The sequence below is a fragment of the Molossus molossus genome, unplaced genomic scaffold (genome assembly GCF_014108415.1).
Source record: "Molossus molossus isolate mMolMol1 unplaced genomic scaffold, mMolMol1.p scaffold_m16_p_16, whole genome shotgun sequence".
Classification (NCBI taxonomy): Eukaryota; Metazoa; Chordata; class Mammalia; order Chiroptera; family Molossidae; genus Molossus; species Molossus molossus.
In genome coordinates this window covers 12,429,431-12,447,779 of record NW_023425351.1, presented here as the reverse complement: position 1 = coordinate 12,447,779, position 18,349 = coordinate 12,429,431, and the positions used below count along the sequence as shown (strand labels likewise).

Here is an 18,349-nt window from a genome sequence, read left to right as displayed (position 1 = left end):
AGAAATATTAATGATAATTTTCATAAGTTAGTTTAACTAGGAGAGAAAATCAAAAGATATTATTATATATGATCACTTACTAATTTTAATATCATACTTTAAAAGCTCTACATAGTATAAAAGAGTGAATTATTTTATATTGAAACCAGGCAGTAATTTTGAACTTTAAAATCAAACTTCTACCTTCTGTATTTTCATAGAGTAAGTTTTATTTTTTCATTCTGCCTCAGAATCATTCATGACTTAATGCAAATAATATGGCTTTATTAACAATTATGTATTTCTGCTAGTGGAATAAAAAAATACGTCCAACTTACAAGAATTTTTCACTTATTTTTTCACATTATAAAACTACCAAACTATTTTGCCAAGATAATCAGAAGTTTGGACATTCTTTGCATTTTAAGAACTTGTTTAAAGATCATTTGTTTTTGAAATGGCAAAATATAGACATACACCATACATAAAAATGAATGACAAGCTGTATGATCTCCAGTTCTGAAAATCTGCATTTAATGGCAATCATGCTAATAAAAAAAAAAATTAATTCTAAACAATGTAGAAAATGTACGCCATTTTTTTTTCTCCTAAAAGTATTCAGGGGGCATTATCTTATTTAGCATGAGCAAACTAAATTCAGGGGCTGGAAGTCCAGGTCTAGTAGATAATAATTTCACCAATGCTACTGTTCTACTCTAACAACTCTACTGAAGCAGATACCATCTACCTAGTTACCTTTCTGTTACTAATGCAACTATGTCTAGAAGCAATGTGAGCCAATCCAGAGTCCCAAGTATTTTCTTCTCTTTGCAAAGAGGCGAACGTATTGTTTGGCTGAGGTGCTTTCCTTAATTAATTAGGAATTAAGCTATTAATAAGTCCATAGGATACTACTGCCTTAAGGATTACACTGACTGAAAAGATCCAGGTTTTACTCCATCAACTCACTATAGGCATGAAATGTTCCCTTGAGGTTTGATTCCTGAATAGAAACGTATTTGGAAAAGACAGGAGTGTTGATATGTCTTTACCTGTTTACAGTGCCAGGAAGGGGAAATTCCAGAGTTTGTATGACCAATACGAATCTTAAAGAGTGTGCCAATGTTTCCAATTGTGATCTACAAAGTAACCAAGATAACACCTTTTGAAGCAACTCCACAAAATCCATTTAAAAACAGTTAACCTTAAGACATTATATATTGATAAAGGGCTCAATCCATCAAGAAGATATAAGAATTATAAACATGTATGCACCCAATGACAGAGCATCAAAATATATGAAGCAAAAATTGACAGAACTGAATGGAGAAATAGTCTACAATCATAGTTGGAGACTTCAATATCCTACTTTGAATAATGGATAGAAAAACTAGACAGAAAATCAATAAGAAAAAACGAGGACAAGAACAATGTCGACTAAGTCTAACAGACATATATAGAACATCCCACTCAACAACAGCAGAATACAGTTTTCTTAGGTGCACATGCAACATTCTCCAGGAGAGATTATATGTTATTCATGAGAACAAGTCTTGTAAATTAAAAAAGAAGAAATACTATCTTTCTTAACTACAATGGAATGAAACTAAAAATCAAAACAAGAGGGAAAACTGGAAAATCCACAACATAATGTGTAAAATTAAACAACACACTCTTAAGCAACCAGTAAGTCAAAAATATTGCCAGGAAAAAAATTAAATGCCTTGAGATGAATTTTTTAAAAATAACATACAAAACCAGAGTGAATTCAATAAAAACAGAACTTGGAGGGAAATTTGAGATGTCAGTCCATAAAATTTGAATGTACTTTGTAAAACCTGAGAACAAAGACAGGGTTCTTGGTAACTGAGATAACTGAGCTCAAAGTTTTAAAAACAGAGCCTAGTAGCCACTTCTGCACAGAGGTCTCTCCTGTAACCTGCACACTAGGGAGAAGTCTGCACTGAACTGTTTGCACTGTTTCTGCCATCTGAGCCAACCCTCATTAAAGAGTTCCTGGAAACCTATTTTAACCAATAGGGCTAAGGCTTTCTCCATCCCCTTGGAGGTGCACAGCTCCAACTGAGCAGAGCAGCTCTATTCTGACCAATCAGGACGGTGCCTTTTGGACAATCAAACTGCAAGGATTTGGAGTCCTCATTTTCATGAGTACAGACCAATCAAAAACCAGGGGCAGGAACTTCTGTTCATATAAACCAGCTCCATTCTGGCTCTGGGAGCATACTTTCCCCTGCAACCAAAAACTGAAGCCTGCATCTCCCTAGCTGAGCTGAACCACTGAAGATGGCTCTCAGGAGCAGGGTGGGGCAGGCCAGCGCAGGCCAGAGCAGACTGGCAGAGAATAGAGCAGATCGAAGCACAGCAGGGCACACCGGCAAGGAGCAGAGCAGGGATATCTAGCAGGAGGGACACCTGGCCCCAGGGCTGCATCACAGCCCTGCTGTTTCTATAGTTGTGCTGAATCACAATTGAGCTGTTCCACAGCTATGCTGTTTGTACAGTCTTACAGTGCCATATTCAAGCAGTGCAACTGCTCTCTCTGTAAATCATCTCCCTTCTGACTCGGAGTGCATGTTCCCTTTTCACCAAAAATGGCCTTTCCCCACCAGCAGCTAAAACACTGAAGACATCTCTCCAGAGCAGAGCAGAATAGAGTTGTCTAGCTGGAGAGCTGCCTCACCATAGGGCCACTTCACAGACATGCTATACTACAGCTGTATCATGATTGAGCTGTAACATTATTGGGCTGTTCCACAGCTATGCTGTTCTCATAGTCATGCTGTATCGCATTGAGCTGTTTTGCACTGAATTAAGTTTCCTTCTCTACAGAATCCCAAATTGGAGGTTCCTGTTGGTGTTGATTAGGCACCAAACAACTATGGGTTGACAACTTAAAGGAGGAATTCATTTCAGATGAGTTCCCATCAACTAGACTGGCAAGCTTGCTATGATAGATGTCTTTGGAGATTCTGATCTAATAAATCCAGAGGCTCTAAGCAAAAATAAGGAAGAGGGGGAGGGGGAGGAGAGGAAGGAGAAGAGGGGAGGAACAAAGGGGAGAAACTCTAGAATAAAAAACCTAGTGTAACAACTTAAGGGACTAGAAAAAGAAGAGCAAACCAAATGCAAAGCTAGCAAAGAAACGAAGAAGAAGGAGGGGGAGGAGGAGGGGGAGGAGAAAGAGGAGATTAGGGAGCACATAAAATAGAAAAAAGAAAGAAACAATGAAACCAAAAGTTGGTTCTTTGAAGAAAACAAAATAGACAAACATTTAGCTAGTTTAAGGGAAAAAAAGAAAGAAAACTAAAATTAATAAAATCAGAAATAAGAATAGGAAAATTATTACTGGCATTTCAAATTCTTCCATAAAACAAAACAGGCAGAACATATTTCTTAACTTATCCAACAAGATCAGCATTACCCTGATGACAACAAGAAAAAAACTACACATAAATATTTCCCTTATAGTTATAAAGGCAAAAATTTTTAAAACAGAACACTAACAAACTAAATCCAGAAGTGCATTAAAAGGATTATAAACCATACCAACTTGAATTTATCTCAGAAACGGAGAGTGGTTCAACATACAAATATCAATGTAATATACCACATAAATATAATAAAGAAGAAAATAAAACACTGTCATCTCAATTGACACAAAAAAGAAAGAAAGCATTTGACAAAATCGAACACACTCTTACTTTCATGATAAAGACACTCAACAGACTTGGAATAGAGGGATACTTTCTAAACATAATAGAGAGCGTTTATGAAAAACCTACAGATAATATTGTACTCGAAGGTGAAAGACTGAAAGTTTCTTCCTAAATCAGGAATAAGACAAGGAAATCTGTTTCTATGTTTTCTATGCAACATTGTACTGAAAACTCTAGGTAGAGCAATTAGCCAAGAAGAGAACTTCAAAAAATATACAACTTGGAAAGAAAGAAAGAAACTATTTCTATTCATAGGTAATGTGACCTAATAAAAAGAAAGTCCTAAAGGTTCTACAAAAAAAATACTATTAAAACAAACAAACTCAGCAAAGATACAGGATACTAGATCAGCACATAAAAATCTGTTGTATTTCTATACATTAGTAATAAGTAATATAATAAAGAAATTAAGATGACAATTCTATTTACAATAGCACCAAAAAGAATACAGTTCTTGCCCTGGCTGGGTGGCTCATCTGGTTGGAACATTGTTCCATCCACCAAAAGGGTTGAGGGTTCGATTCCTGGTCAGGGTACATACCTAAATTGCAAGTTTGATCCCCTGTCGGGGTTCAGACAGGAGGCAACCAATGTTTCCCTTTCACATTGATTTCTTCTCTCTCTTTCTCTCCCTTCCTCTCTCTCTCTAAAAAATCAATAAAACATATTCTTGGGTGAGGATTAAAAAATATATACTAAGAATCCTGAAACACCAATCAGAAAGAATATATTAAACCCTATGTTTATAGCATGATTATTTACATTAGCTAAGATCTGGAAACAGCTCAAGTAGCTATCAGCAGATGATTGGGTAAGCTGTGTGGTACATTTACATAATGGAATACTACATTTCTATAAAAAAGAAGAAACTCTTACCCTTTGCAACAGCACTGAGGGTCCTTGAGATTATTATGCTAAGTGAAATAAGCCAGTCAGAGAAAGACAAATACCATATGATCTCACTAATATGTGGAATCTAATGAACAAATAAACTGATGAACAAAACAGAACCAGAAGCATGAATACATGGAACAGATTGACAAATGTCGGATGGGGGGTGAGGGGGTGGGAGGACTGAATAAAGAAGATGAAGAGATTAGCCAAATAACATATATGCATAGTCCATGGACACAGACAACAGTGTGATGAAGGCCAAGGGATGGGGAGGCAGGGGTGGGTGGAGGAGGAAAGGGTGGGAATGGAGGACATCTGCAATAGTGTCAACAATAAGATATTTAAATAAAAAAATTTTAATTAATAGAATAATATTCTTAGGAATAAACTTAACAGTGGAAGTGTAACAATTATACAAGAAAAACTTCAAAATATTGCTGAAAGAAATTAAAGAAGATCTAAATAAATCTAAAGACATGCTCATGGAATTGAGGACAATACTGATAAGATATCAATTCTATCCAAGGTAATATAGAGATTCAGTGTAATTTTATCAAAACCCTGAAAGTATGTTTTGCAGAAATGGAAAAGCTGATCCTAAAATTCATATGAATTTACAAAGGGCCATAAATAACAAGAGCAATATTGAAAAATAAGGTCAAATAAGGTAAAAAATATTTTACCTTAAAAAAGAATGTACTAGTGATGCATGTTATAACATGGATGAACCTTGACAACGTTAAGCTAAATGAAAGAGGCCCAACACAAAAGGCTACATATTATATAATACCATTTATAAGAAATATCCAGAATAGGCAAATCCTTAAAGAGAAAGCAAATTAGAAATTGCTAGGAATTAGAGAAAAGAGAATGGGAAGTGAATGCATAATGAGGTTTCTTTTGGGGTGAATAACATGCTCCAGAAATAAAGAGTGGTGATGATTAAACGATACTGTGAATGTACTATATGTCACGGAATTATACACTTAAAATAGAATGGTAAGTTTTCCCTTAAGGAGTTCAAGACAATAGCAAAGAAAAGATCTATACAAAGAAACTATAAAGTAAAAAAAAAGGAGAGAGAAGGGGAAACAATGGTTTATTTGAGAACATTTACAAGAAAAGACTTCATTAGAACAAATAAAAACTATGATAAAAATCAGCAACAAATCACTAAACTTAATGAAGCCATAACCTCTTCAAACTAGATATAAACATAACAATTCCAGGACTCAGACAAGACTGAGCAAGACAACAGAAAAAGCTGAAATGTAGGTACAAGTCTCAGAAAAAAAGAAGCATAAAACTCTGAAAAAGATTTCCTGTGGAGAAAAAAATAACAATGGGGGGTTAAAGGTGCTCCTTTCTTACTGCAAATTTCAGAAAAAATGTAACCCTACACACCATGTGAAGTAATAATTTGATTCAAAAGTACAGTGCTGGTGGGAATGCAGACTGGTGCAGCCACTATGGAAAACAATATGGTGTGACCTCAAAAAATTAAAAATTGAACTTCAATTTGACCCAGTGATCCCACTTCTAGGAATATACCCTAAGAAGCCTGAAACAACAATCAGGAAGAATATATGCACCCCCATGTTCATAGCAGCACTATTTACAATAGCTAAGATTTGGAAACAGCCCAAATGTCCCTCAGTAGACGAATGGATAAAAAAGCTGTGGTACATATACACAATGGAGTACTATGCAGCTGTAAGAAAGAAAAATCTCTTATCCTTTGAGACGACATAGAGGGACCTGGAAAGTATTATCCGAAGCGAAACAAGCCAGAGAAAGACAAGTATCATATGATCTCACTTATTTGTGGAATATAATGAACATAACACTGTGAAGAAAGGGGTAGTCCCAGAGACGTTGAAGTGGGGTACAGACTGACAATCCCCAGAAGAGGGGTGGTGGTGGAGAGATAAACCACAGAACTTATATGCATGTATGCATGAACAATGGACATGGACAAACAAAGCTGAGGACAGAGCGGGGAGGGAGAGGGAAGGGGGGATCGTAGGGGGAAAAAAAGAAACATCTGTAACAAAAATAAATAAATTAATTAAAAATAAATAAATAAAAATAAAAGTTAATTTGAAACAATAAAATAACAAAACAACAAAAACATCTCAGACTCTTTTGGTATAGTTACTTCTAAAACCATCTCTTACACATGCAAAATAATGACAAAATCTTCATTTTTTACTTTTACTTGTAGTGACCATCAACATAGGGTTTCTTTATATTCTGACTCATAGATAGTATGGAAAAGATAGTTCAAAATAAACTATTAGTTTAGTTCCACATGTTTCAGCCTCTCCATATATAGGCTGAGCAAACAGGCTATAGTAAACCAAACACCAAGGATCACATGGAAGTAGGTATCCTGTAAGAATTTAAGATACTGAAGGACACTCTTTATTTATTGTAATTTTATTCTCTATCTCTACCAGTTCAAAACAGTCTCTCTATGTATCCAGTCATTCATTCAACAGACATTATTAAGCATATATAAAGTGCAAGGTGCTTGACTCGTTTCAAGTCTTGCCCTTCATGCTAACCTTTTTCTGATTTTAGTTTAACAATATGATACTGGTCTCCCCTGCTACTTGCTTGCTACCTGTTTCCTTTCTGTCTGTTTCTCTTTGCTACCTATTTTTCCCTAGCTCTTGATCTATGAACTAATAAGTTGATGACAATTTTTGTGCCATCCTTTATTTGACAACTTTATTTTTCCCTTTTATCTTGACTTTGAGCCTTGTCTGTTGAAGTGTCAGCCAGAAAGAAATAAGCCTTTGCTCTAGACAGCCACAAGTATAAAAACAATAAATGCTGGATATCTAGTATTTTCCTTATTGTATTGCAGTTTTATTTGTGTTAAATCTACTTAAACATGATTGAGTAAAACTGCCATGAATTATTTTTAATTGACCGTCTACAAGACACATGTAGCTATAATAGAAAGTGCCAAATTTAATAGATTGCATTCATTCCAAAGTACAAACTGTATCAGTTATATGATCAAGTTTTACTTGATTTTATTACTTACAGTAAATATGTCTTCATGGCCATCCTGAAATTGAGCTCCATCTGTTCCATACAGATATATGGGGGCTGAACTTCTATGTCGTCCATATAGTACAATATAAATCTGGGAGCTGGTTCCTGCATTTGGCAAGTCACTGGTGATTATGGAAACTTTCCAGTTACCACCTACAGAAGAACAGTAACACCCAGTAATTACACAACTTATAAAATGGAAGACTCAGAACAGCAGGTGATCATAAAGCTAAGAGAATTCAGGGCAGACATAATTTACCCTTCTCCATCTCCTCTGGGAAAGTCTATAACACGGATTTAAACTATTTTTTAAATACTACATGCCACTGAATTCCTATGTCCTACAATATAACTGTGAGATACCTGTCATTATCAGTTGGTCATCCTGGATTCCAAGAAAGTCACTAATATAACTTTTCTTAAATTCCCAGCATTTTGACAAAATATCACCAATATTCTTAGTTCTAAGATGTGATATGGACATTCAACATTATACTTTTCAAGATCATTTAAGTTTAGATACTTATTCTCCAAATTAAAATAAAATATCAAATAATTTACATAAGCATAAACGTTGGAACAAAATGTTAGAAGACATCCAAGGAGTCATCTGGTGTACGTTATTCACTTATTGTTTTAAGCATCCTTAATGAACAGATGAGGTAACTGAGTTAAAAAAAATGTTAAGTAAATTTTGTATCATAGAGCAACAAAAACAGTGCTAGAGGGGAGAGGAAGCAAGATGCCTGCAGTCTAGGGAAGTTCCGTCAGCTTGCTCCCAGCACCAGACCAGACTTGTGGCTAAATTGCAGAACATTCAACTTGAAAAACCAGCCGAAAACAGCTGATGTGCAATACTGTGAGGGGGAAACATGGAGAGGGGACGGGAGAGGATGCAGTCAGTGAGCCGACTTGCACAGCTGCACAGCATGCCTGGGAAGCTGAAGGGAAGTTGTGGTAGCACAGCTCCTGCCCCTGGGGAACATGGGGTCTCAGCCCCATCCATGCAAGGATCCCCAAACCACAGCAACAGAGAAAGGATGGGAAGCCCACATAGCACCGGGTGGTGGGAATCAGTGGTGATTCAGTCCACCTGGGGGACTCAGCCCACACTATCCCAGGCAAAAAGTGATTGCTTGTTTATACCACCAGCCTGGGAAGTTTCCTACAATTGGTGTCTGCAGGAGGGGCTGTGCAGCAAAACTCAGGACTGGCAGAGGGGTCTGCGTGGTTTATCCAGCAGTGAATCTGAGGGTCCAATTATTCTCTGTAAGCACATTTGGTGGAGGCAGGACAGAGGCCAGGCAGAGTGCCCTAGGAAAAAGGAGACATTCTCCCCACCTTGAGCAAAGAGCAGGTGCTCCTTCCCCCACATGTGAACAGCTGTGAGCTGAAAATCTGCACACCTGAGGCTGGGCTTGGCAGCGCAGGGGACTCAGACATCTGGCCTGGTAGGATTCCAGGCAGCAGCCAGGCACAGTGAGAGCTGACCATGCTGAGAGATTAGAGAGCCAAGTAAGGATGAGTTTTTGGTGTTTTGTTTTGTGTTATGGTCCGTGCCCCTAGATAGAACTGAACCCGGGACTCTCTGGTCCACAGGCCAACGCTCCAACTGCTGAACCAAACCGACCAGGGCTTTTTTTTTTTAAATATTCCTTTCTGCTTCTGATGATGATAAGTGGTTGCCAGTGACCCAGACAGAGTGCAGGGATTGGAAGAAAAGGAACTGCCTACATGCCCCTCCTAGCTAGGGGCACCACCCTCACCCGATGTGAGTCTCTCTGGGACCTGGATACCTCCACAGAGCACAGTTTTATGGGGGAAGAAAGAGCAGCTCAGAAAAAGAACAGTCAAGGTGAGAGTCCTGAGACAAACCCAGCCTCTGGGCTAAGGAGGCCTCACCCACTGGACTACTTGGGAAAATGCCTTGTAGGGCTTCATTCAAGTAGCCCAGGGCCAGGAAGGAACAACAGCTCACAGTGGCCTGCGTCAGAGAACTTTCTGGGAGGCCTGGGACCAACACAACAAGTGCCCAGGCCCAACAACATCGGAGCAAAATACATCGAGCTTGACAAATAAAAAGTTTGGTTTGGTTCAGTTTCTCATTCCCTTTCTTTTCTTTTTCTTTTTTATTCTCTTATTTCTATCTTTCATTTAAGTCTATTTTTTCTCTTTCTATTTACTTTTCTAAATTTATTTCAAATTTAATTTTTTCTTTTTTCTTTTCCCATTTTTTTTATTCTATACTTCACATTATTCAGTATTATTACTTTTTTAAGTTTTTATTATTATTATTTCATTATATTTTTTTTCTGGTATTTTTTTTTTTCATTTATCTTCAGGTAGAGTGGAAGGGAGACAGAAAGAAATATATAGAGATAAACATCAATGTGAAAAAGACACATTGAGTGGTTGCCACCCACACAACCCCAACCATGGCCGGGGACAAACTGCAACTGAGGTATATGCCCTTAGCGGAAACCAAACTCGAGACTCTCTGGTCTGTAGGCTGATGCTCTAACTGCTGAGCCAAATGGGCCAGGGCTCTTTCTGGTATTTTTTATACTTATTCTATTCTTCCTTCTTTGCTTTCATATTTATTCTTTTCATTTCATTCTTTTTCTCCTCTAATTCTTTTGGTCTTTGTGACTTGTTTGTTATTTACTCTTTTTATTATGGTTGTTGTTTTTATTATTATTGTTTTGTGTTTTTTATTTGTCTTATTATACTTTTATTCTGTCAGCACCTGTATAACACTTGGCACAACATGGTTGGGGTAGAAACTCACAGTAAACAAGCCTAAGGGCTGAGAGCACCCACAAGTAGGACAACAACAATCAAGACCCAAATTCAACTGGAGGGCTCACATAATTGACACAAAGGACATTCCTAGAGCACCCATTTCAGAATATGAAGGAGACTACACCGATGGTCCCACAAGAAGGCCACCCAACCAAGACTGGAAGGCATAGTAGAATACAGAAACAAACACAAGATACAGCAAAAATGGGGAAACAAAGAAACAGGCTCCAAATGAAAAAAAAAAAAAAAAAAAAAAACAGGAGGAATTTCCAGATAAAGAGTGAAATGAAATGGAGGCAATTTTTTTTTGACATAGAGTTAAAAGAAATGGTTATAAGGATGCTCAAACAAGTTAGTGAGAACTACAAGTACTTAATGGGAATTATATCAGCATGAAAAAGGGTATAAAACAATGAATAATAACCAGTCAGAAATAAAAAATGACATAGCTGATATAAAGAATACACTGGAAGGAATCAACAGCAGATTAGGAGAAGCTGAGGACCAAATAAACAAATAAGAAGACAAAGTAAAAAAAAAAAATCATCAAATTATAGTAGCAAAAAGAAAAGACACTTTAAAAGCATGAGGACAGTGTAAGGGGACTGTGGGACAAGATAAAACAGAGCAACATTTGCATCATAGGTGTACAACAGGGAGAAGAAAATAAGCAAGGGATAGTAAACCCATTTGAAGAAATATTCACAGAAAACTTCCTTAACCTAGTGAACAGAAAAGTCATACAAATTCAGAAAGCCCCGAAAGTCACAATCAAAATAAATGCAGAGACCCACTGCAAGACACATCATAATGAAAATGGCAAACATTAAAGACAAAGATAGAATTTTGCCTGGCCAGTGTGGCTCAGTGGATTGAGTGTCACCCCATGGACTGAGAGGTCCAGTTCAATTCCTGGTCAGGGTTCATGTCCGGGTTGTGGGCTCAATTCCCAGTGGGGGACATGCAGGAGGTGGCTGGTTGATGTTTCTCTCTCATATCAATATTTCCATCTCTCTTCCTAAAAAATCATTAAAAACATTTTTTTTTCAAAAAGTATTTTAATGACAGCAAGAGATAGTCAGTTATCTACAAGAGAGCTCCCATGACCAGTCAGCTGATTTCTCAACAACAACACTACAGGCCAGAAGAGGCTGGCATGATATATTCAATGTAATAAATTGTAATGATTTGAAACCAAGAAAACTCTATTCAGCAAGGCTATCATTCAAAATTAAAAAATAAATAAATAAAGAGCTTCCCAGAAAAATAAGGCAAGAGGGGTTTATTACCATCAAAATAGCATGGCAAGAAATGCTATAGAGACTTTTGTAAGAAGGAGAAATACAGAGAGAGAAAGAAACATAGGCACAAAGATTTAAAGTGACAATAAATAAGTACCTATCAATAAATAACCTTAACATTAAATGGATTAAATGCTCCAATCAAAAGACAGAGAGTAGCTGACTGGATAAGAAAATATGACCTATATTTATGCTGTCTACAAGAGACCTACCCCAGAACAAAAGACTCACACAGGATGAAAGTAAAAGGATGGAAAATAATTTTTTTCATAAAAATGGGAGGGAAAAAAAAGCTGGGGAAGCCATACTTGTATCTGGCAAAAATAGACTTCAAAATAAAGACCATAACAAGAGACAAAAAAGGTCACTATATAATACTAAAGAAATTGATCCAACAAGAGGATATAATATAACCCTGGTAAACATACATGCACCTAATACAGGAGCACCTAAATATATTTAAGAACTCCTGGCGGACATTAAGGGAGATACTGACAACAATACCCTCATAGTAGAAAATTGTTACACCCCACTAACACCACTAGATAAATCTTCCAGACAAAAAAAAATCAGTGACCTTAAATGATACAGTAAATCAGATGAATTTAATTGATTTTACAGAACATTTCATCCCAAAGTTGCAGAATAAACATTCTTCTTGAATACACATTGAACATTCTCCAAGACAGATCACATATTAGAACACAGTGTAAGTCTCTACAATATCAAGAAGAATAAAATCATATCAAGCACCTTCTACAATCACAATGGCATGAAACCAGAATTAATTACAAAAAAAATCCTCAAAAATATTTCAAAACTATGGAGGCAAAATAGCATGTTATTAAGCAATGAGATAAATAAATAACTAACTAAATAAATAAATAAATAAATAAATAAATAAATAAACAAACAAACAAACAAACAAGCTACCTGGAAACAAGTGAAAATGGACACACAACAACCCCAAAATGTATGGGACACAGTAAAAGCACTCCTGAGAAAGAAGTTCGTAACAATACAGGCCTACCTCAAGAAAAAAGAAAAGTCTCTAATAAAGAATCTAACCTTACAGCTAAGAGAATCAGAAAGAGAAAAACAAGAAAAGCCCAGAGTAAATCAAAGAAAAAAATGATAAAGACCAGAGCAGAAATAAATTACATACAGACTAAAAAATATATTACAAAAGATCAATGAAACAAGAGCTGGTTCTCTGAAAAGATAAACAAGATTGATGAGCCTTTAGCCAGACTGATCAAGAAACAAAGAAAGAGTAACCAAATAAATAAAATCAGAAATGGAAGAGGTGAAGTCACAACTGACACCACAGAAATAAAAAGGATTGTAAGAAAATACTATGAACAACTATACGTCAACAAAACGGCCAACCAAGGTAGAATGAACAAATTCCTGGAAAAATACAACCTTCCAAAACTCCATTGGGAAGAATCAGAAATTGAATAGACAGATAACAACTAATGAATTTGAAGTTAAAAAAAAAAAACTTCTAGCAAACAAAACTGCTGAACAGGATGGCTTCACAGGAAATTTTTACGAAACGTTCAAAGAACTAACACCTATTCTCTTCAAACTATTCCAAAAAATTCAAGAGGAGGGAAGACTTTCAAATTCTTTTTACAAGGCCAGCATTGTCATAATTCCACAACCAGATATAAACACTACAAAGAAAGAAACTTACAGGATAATATCCATGATTAAAATAAATGCTAAAATCTTCCACCAAACATTAGCAAATCACATCCAGCAATACATTAAAGAGATCATACACCATGACCAAGTGGGATTAATTCTGGGAATTTAAGGCTGGCACAATAGTGCCAAATCAATATATATGATACACCACAAAACAAAATGAAGTATAAAAACCACATAAGAAAAAAGATGGCAGCAGGCAGGACAGGAGGGAAGGTGAGTGGATGAGAGAGTGAATTAGTGTGTGAGAGAGTGTGAGTGGACATGAAGGTGGATGACTAAACTCGTGCAGTGCAGACACACGAGCAGAGGATTCCGGTGCTGTGGACAGGGAGTAGCCAGCTACTGCAGTAAGCAGCTCTCCAGGGTGCTTCTTCATGCACCTCGGGGAGGTCCCACCATTTTGGAAGATCCCAGATATTCCCTGGGAAGAGGCAGTGGGAGCGGCTAGGGCCCAGCAACCTAAGCCCTGGCACCATCAGACCAGTGGACACCCCGTGTCAACACAGACCAGTACACAGTAGTGGAGATGCCAAGGTGCTGGTTGTGGAAGCCATGGACAGCCAAGAGCCCAGCACCATCCCCACAGTAGCAGCCTGATCAGAGTCGAGATATACTCCTAGCAACAGATGCTGGGGAGCAGACATCAATCCCCAGGCAACAGAAGCACAGACCAGCACATGAGACCCATCCCCAAAAACTACAGCAAAGGCTGAGCAGGAGTTGAGCCCCATGGGGCAACAGCACTCCACAGCCACCAGCTGTAGGACTTGGGGATCCACAGAGGCTGTGCCACCCAGCAGCCCACAAGATAGGCATAGAGCTGAGTCTCTAAAGGGACTATGCTATCCAGTTACCACGGGACATGTAGGGTGCTGAGGCACCAGAGAGGCCTGTGCCACCCAGCAGCCCACAACATAGGTGTACATTCGGGTCTCCAAAGAAACTGTGTGATCCAGCTGCCTGTGGGACCTGCAGAGTGCTGGGGCACCAGAGAGGCCTGTGTGACCCAGATACCAACAAGATAGGTGTGGAGTCCGGTCTCCAAAAAAGCTGTGTGATCCAGCTGCCCACGGTACAGGTGGGAGCATGGCTCCAACAAGGCCTGAGTTATACAGTTATAGGTGGCACCAGCGACCAGCTGGGAACACAGCTCCAGAGGGGCCCATATGATCTAGCAGCAGCACCTATCAGGACACACCAATACCAACCCCCAGTAGTCAGTCCTCCAGGATCCACAGCAGGCAAGAGGTGACACACAACAAAACAGTCTAGGAGGCACAGTAGCCTTATTTGATATACGGTGGGAGGCATACACATCCAAACATCTCTCAGTGGGTATAGAGCTACCAGACGGCTAAAATGGGGAGACAAAAAAAGAACACCCAAAGGAAAGAAAAAGAGGAATCACCAGAAAAGGACTATAGGAAATGGAAAACAGCAACTTGTCAGATAAAGAATACAAAGCAATGATTTTAAGGGTGCTCAAACAATTTGGTAAGAACTATAAGCAACTCAATAAGAACTATGAAGAGCTCACTGGGAACCATTTCAGCTTTAAAAAAAAAGTAGAAGCTATGCATAAAGAGATAGAAGCTATGCATAAAAATCAAAAGGAAATAAAGAATGACATAGCTGTTATGAAAAATACCTTAGAAGGGTTTAATAGATTAGAAGAAGCTGAAGAACGAATCAGCAACTTAGAAGACATAGTAGAAAAAAACACTCAAATAGAGAAGAAAAAGAAAAAAAGAAAAGAAAAGGAGAAGAAAAGTTTAAGGGAGCTGTGGGACAATACAAAACATAACAACATTCACATTATAGGGATACCTGAAGAAGAAGAATCAGAGAAAGAAATAGAGAACTCGTTTGAAGGTTTGAAGCAATAATGACAGAAAACTTCCCTAAACTGGTGGAGGAAAAAGTCACACAAGTTGAGGAAACAGAGTCCCAAGCAAAATGAACCCCAGAAGACTGACAGCTAGACACATCATAATAAAAATGGCAAACATTAAAGACAAATAAAGAATCTTCAAGGAAGCAAGAGAGAGACAGAAAGTTACCTACGAGGGAGCTCCCATTAGACTGTCAGCTTATTTCTTAATAGAAATGATGCAGGCCAGAAGGTAGTGGCATGAAGTGTGCAAAGTAATGCAAGGCAAGGGTCTGAATCCAAGACTACTCTATCCAGCAAGGCTATCATTCAAAATTGAAAGAGAAATAAAGAGCTCCACAGATTTAAAAAAAAGGAAAAAGGAAAAATGCTAAAGAAATTTACCACCACCAAACCAGCACTGCAAGAAATGCTGAAGGGACTGTTGGAAGAAGAAGAAGAAATGAGAGAGAGAGAGAGAGAGAGAGAGAGGAACACAGGCATAAAATTAACATGGCAACTAATAACTATCTATCAATAATTACCTTAAATGTAAATGGCATAAATGCTCCAATCAAAAAACATAGGGTAGCTGATAGGATTAAAAAACACGACCCAAATATATGCTGTCTACAAGAGACCCACCTCACAACAAAAGACTCACACAAAATGAAAGTGAAGGGATGAAAAAAATTTTCCAAGCAAACAGAAATGAACAAAAGCTGGTGTAACAATACTCATATCTGACAAGAGAGATTTCAAAACAAGGGCCATAATAAGAGACAGAGAAGGTCACTACATAGTATTAAAAGGATCAATCCAACAAGAGGATATAACCTTGGTAAACATATATGCACCGAATACAGGAGCACCAAAATGTATTTAAAAACTTTTGGAGGACTTCAAGGGAGAGATCAATAGCAACATGATCACAGTGGGTGACTGTAACACCCACTGACACCACTGGGTAGATCTTCTAGACAAAAAAATTGAAAAGGATATAGAGTTCTTACAAGCCAAACTAGATCAGTTGGACTTAATTGATATTTACAAAACATTTCACCCAAAAGCTGCCAAACATATATTCTTCTCAAGTGCACATGGGTCATTCTAAAATACAGACCACAAAGCAAGTCTCTACAAATTCAAAAAAATTGAAATAATATCAAGCATCTTCTCAGGTCACAGTGGCATGAAACTAGAACTCAATTACAATAAAAACACACAAAAGCATTCAAACACTTGGAGGCTAAATAGCATGTTATTAAGTAACAAATGGGTAACTAACGAGATCAAGGAAGAAATTTAAAACTTCCTGGAAACCAATGAAAACAAACACACAACAACACAAAATTAATGGGATGCAGCAAAAGCAGTCCTGAGAGGGAAGTTCATAGCACTACAGGCCTACCTCAAGAAGCAAGAAAAATTCCTAATTTAATTTCTAACTCTACAACTTAAAGAACTAGAAAGTAAATGAAAAGAAAAACCCAGAGCTAGTAGGAGGAAGGAAGTAGTAAAGGTCAGAGCAGAAATAAACAACATAGAGACAAAAAAAAAAAAAAAAAGCAATTCAAAAGATCAATGGAAAAAAAGCTGGTTCCTAGAAAAGATAAACAAGAAATAAGATCGATGGACCTTTAGCCAGACTCAACAATAAACAAAGAGAGAGAACCCAAATACACAAAATCAGAAATGAAAAAGGAGAAGTAACAACTGACACCACAGAATACAAAGGATCATTGAAATATACTATGAGCAATTATACACCAACAAACTGGATAATCTAGGAGAAAAGCACAAATTTCTAGAAACACACAGCTTCCCAAAACTTAACCAGAAAAAGATAGAAAACTTGAACAGACCAATAACAACAAAGGATATTGAAGATGTAATCAAGAAATTACCAGCAAACAAAAGCCCAGGCCCAGATGGCTTCACAGGGGAGTTTTACCAAACACTCAAAGAAGATCCAATACTCATTCTCCTCAAACTATTCCAAAATACCAAGAAGATGGATCACTTCCAAACTCATTTATGAGGCCAGCATAATTCTAATTTCAAAACTGGATAAAGAATGAAAACTACAGGCCAATATCTTAATGAACACAGATGCCGAAATCCTTAACAAAATATTAGCAAATCGGATTTAACGATACATCAAAAAAAGTATTCATCATGACCAAGTGGGTTTCATTCCAAACATTCAAGGATGGTAAAATATTCACAAATCAATAAATGTGATATACCACATAAACAAAATGAAGAATAAAAACTATACAATCATATCAATAGATGTTGAAAAAGCATTCAACAAAATCCAGCACCCATTTTTGATTAAAAAAAAAAAGCTCAGCAATGTGAGAATAGAGGGATCATATCTTAACATAATAAAGGCCATATATAAAAAACCTATAGCCAACATCATACTCAATGGGCAAAAACTAAAAGCATTCCCCTTAAGAATGGGAACAAGATAGGGATGCCCACTTTCACCACTCTTATTTAACATAGTACTGGAAGTCTTAGCCACAGACAGCAATTAAACATGAAGAAAAAATAAAGGGGATCCAAATTGGAAAGGAGGACTGAAACTGTCATTTTTTGCAGATGACATGATATTGTACATAGAAAACCCTAAATTTAGGACTCCATCAAAAATTTACTAGACTTAATAAATGAATTTGGCAAAGTAGCAGGATACAAAATTAATGTCAAGAAATTGACGGCATTCTTATACACCAATGATAAAATCACAGAAAGAGAAACTAAAAAGACAATCCTACTTACCATTGCAGCAAAAAAAATTAAGATACCTAGAAAATAACTTAACCAAAGAAGTAAAGGACTTCACAGAAAACTACAGGTCATTGAAAAAAGAAATAGAGGGAGATATAAAAAAGTGGAAGCACATACCTTGTTCATGGATTAGAAGAATTAACATCATTAAAATGTCCATACTACACAAAGCAATCTATGGATTC

General features: G+C 37.2%; 1 protein-coding gene across 1 annotated transcript in view; it reads right to left on the bottom strand.

The window, feature by feature from the left end:
• RP1 (RP1 axonemal microtubule associated) overlaps positions 1 to 18,349 on the bottom strand; it is a 175,940-nt gene that overhangs the window by 109,627 nt on the left and 47,964 nt on the right. Inside the window, exons 4-5 of the mRNA XM_036264024.1 lie at positions 7,666 to 7,829; positions 1,032 to 1,118 (exon numbers count right to left, since the gene is read on the bottom strand). Of these exons, the coding sequence (XP_036119917.1) occupies positions 1,032 to 1,118; positions 7,666 to 7,829 (251 nt within the window). The remainder of the gene's footprint in view (positions 1 to 1,031; positions 1,119 to 7,665; positions 7,830 to 18,349) is intronic.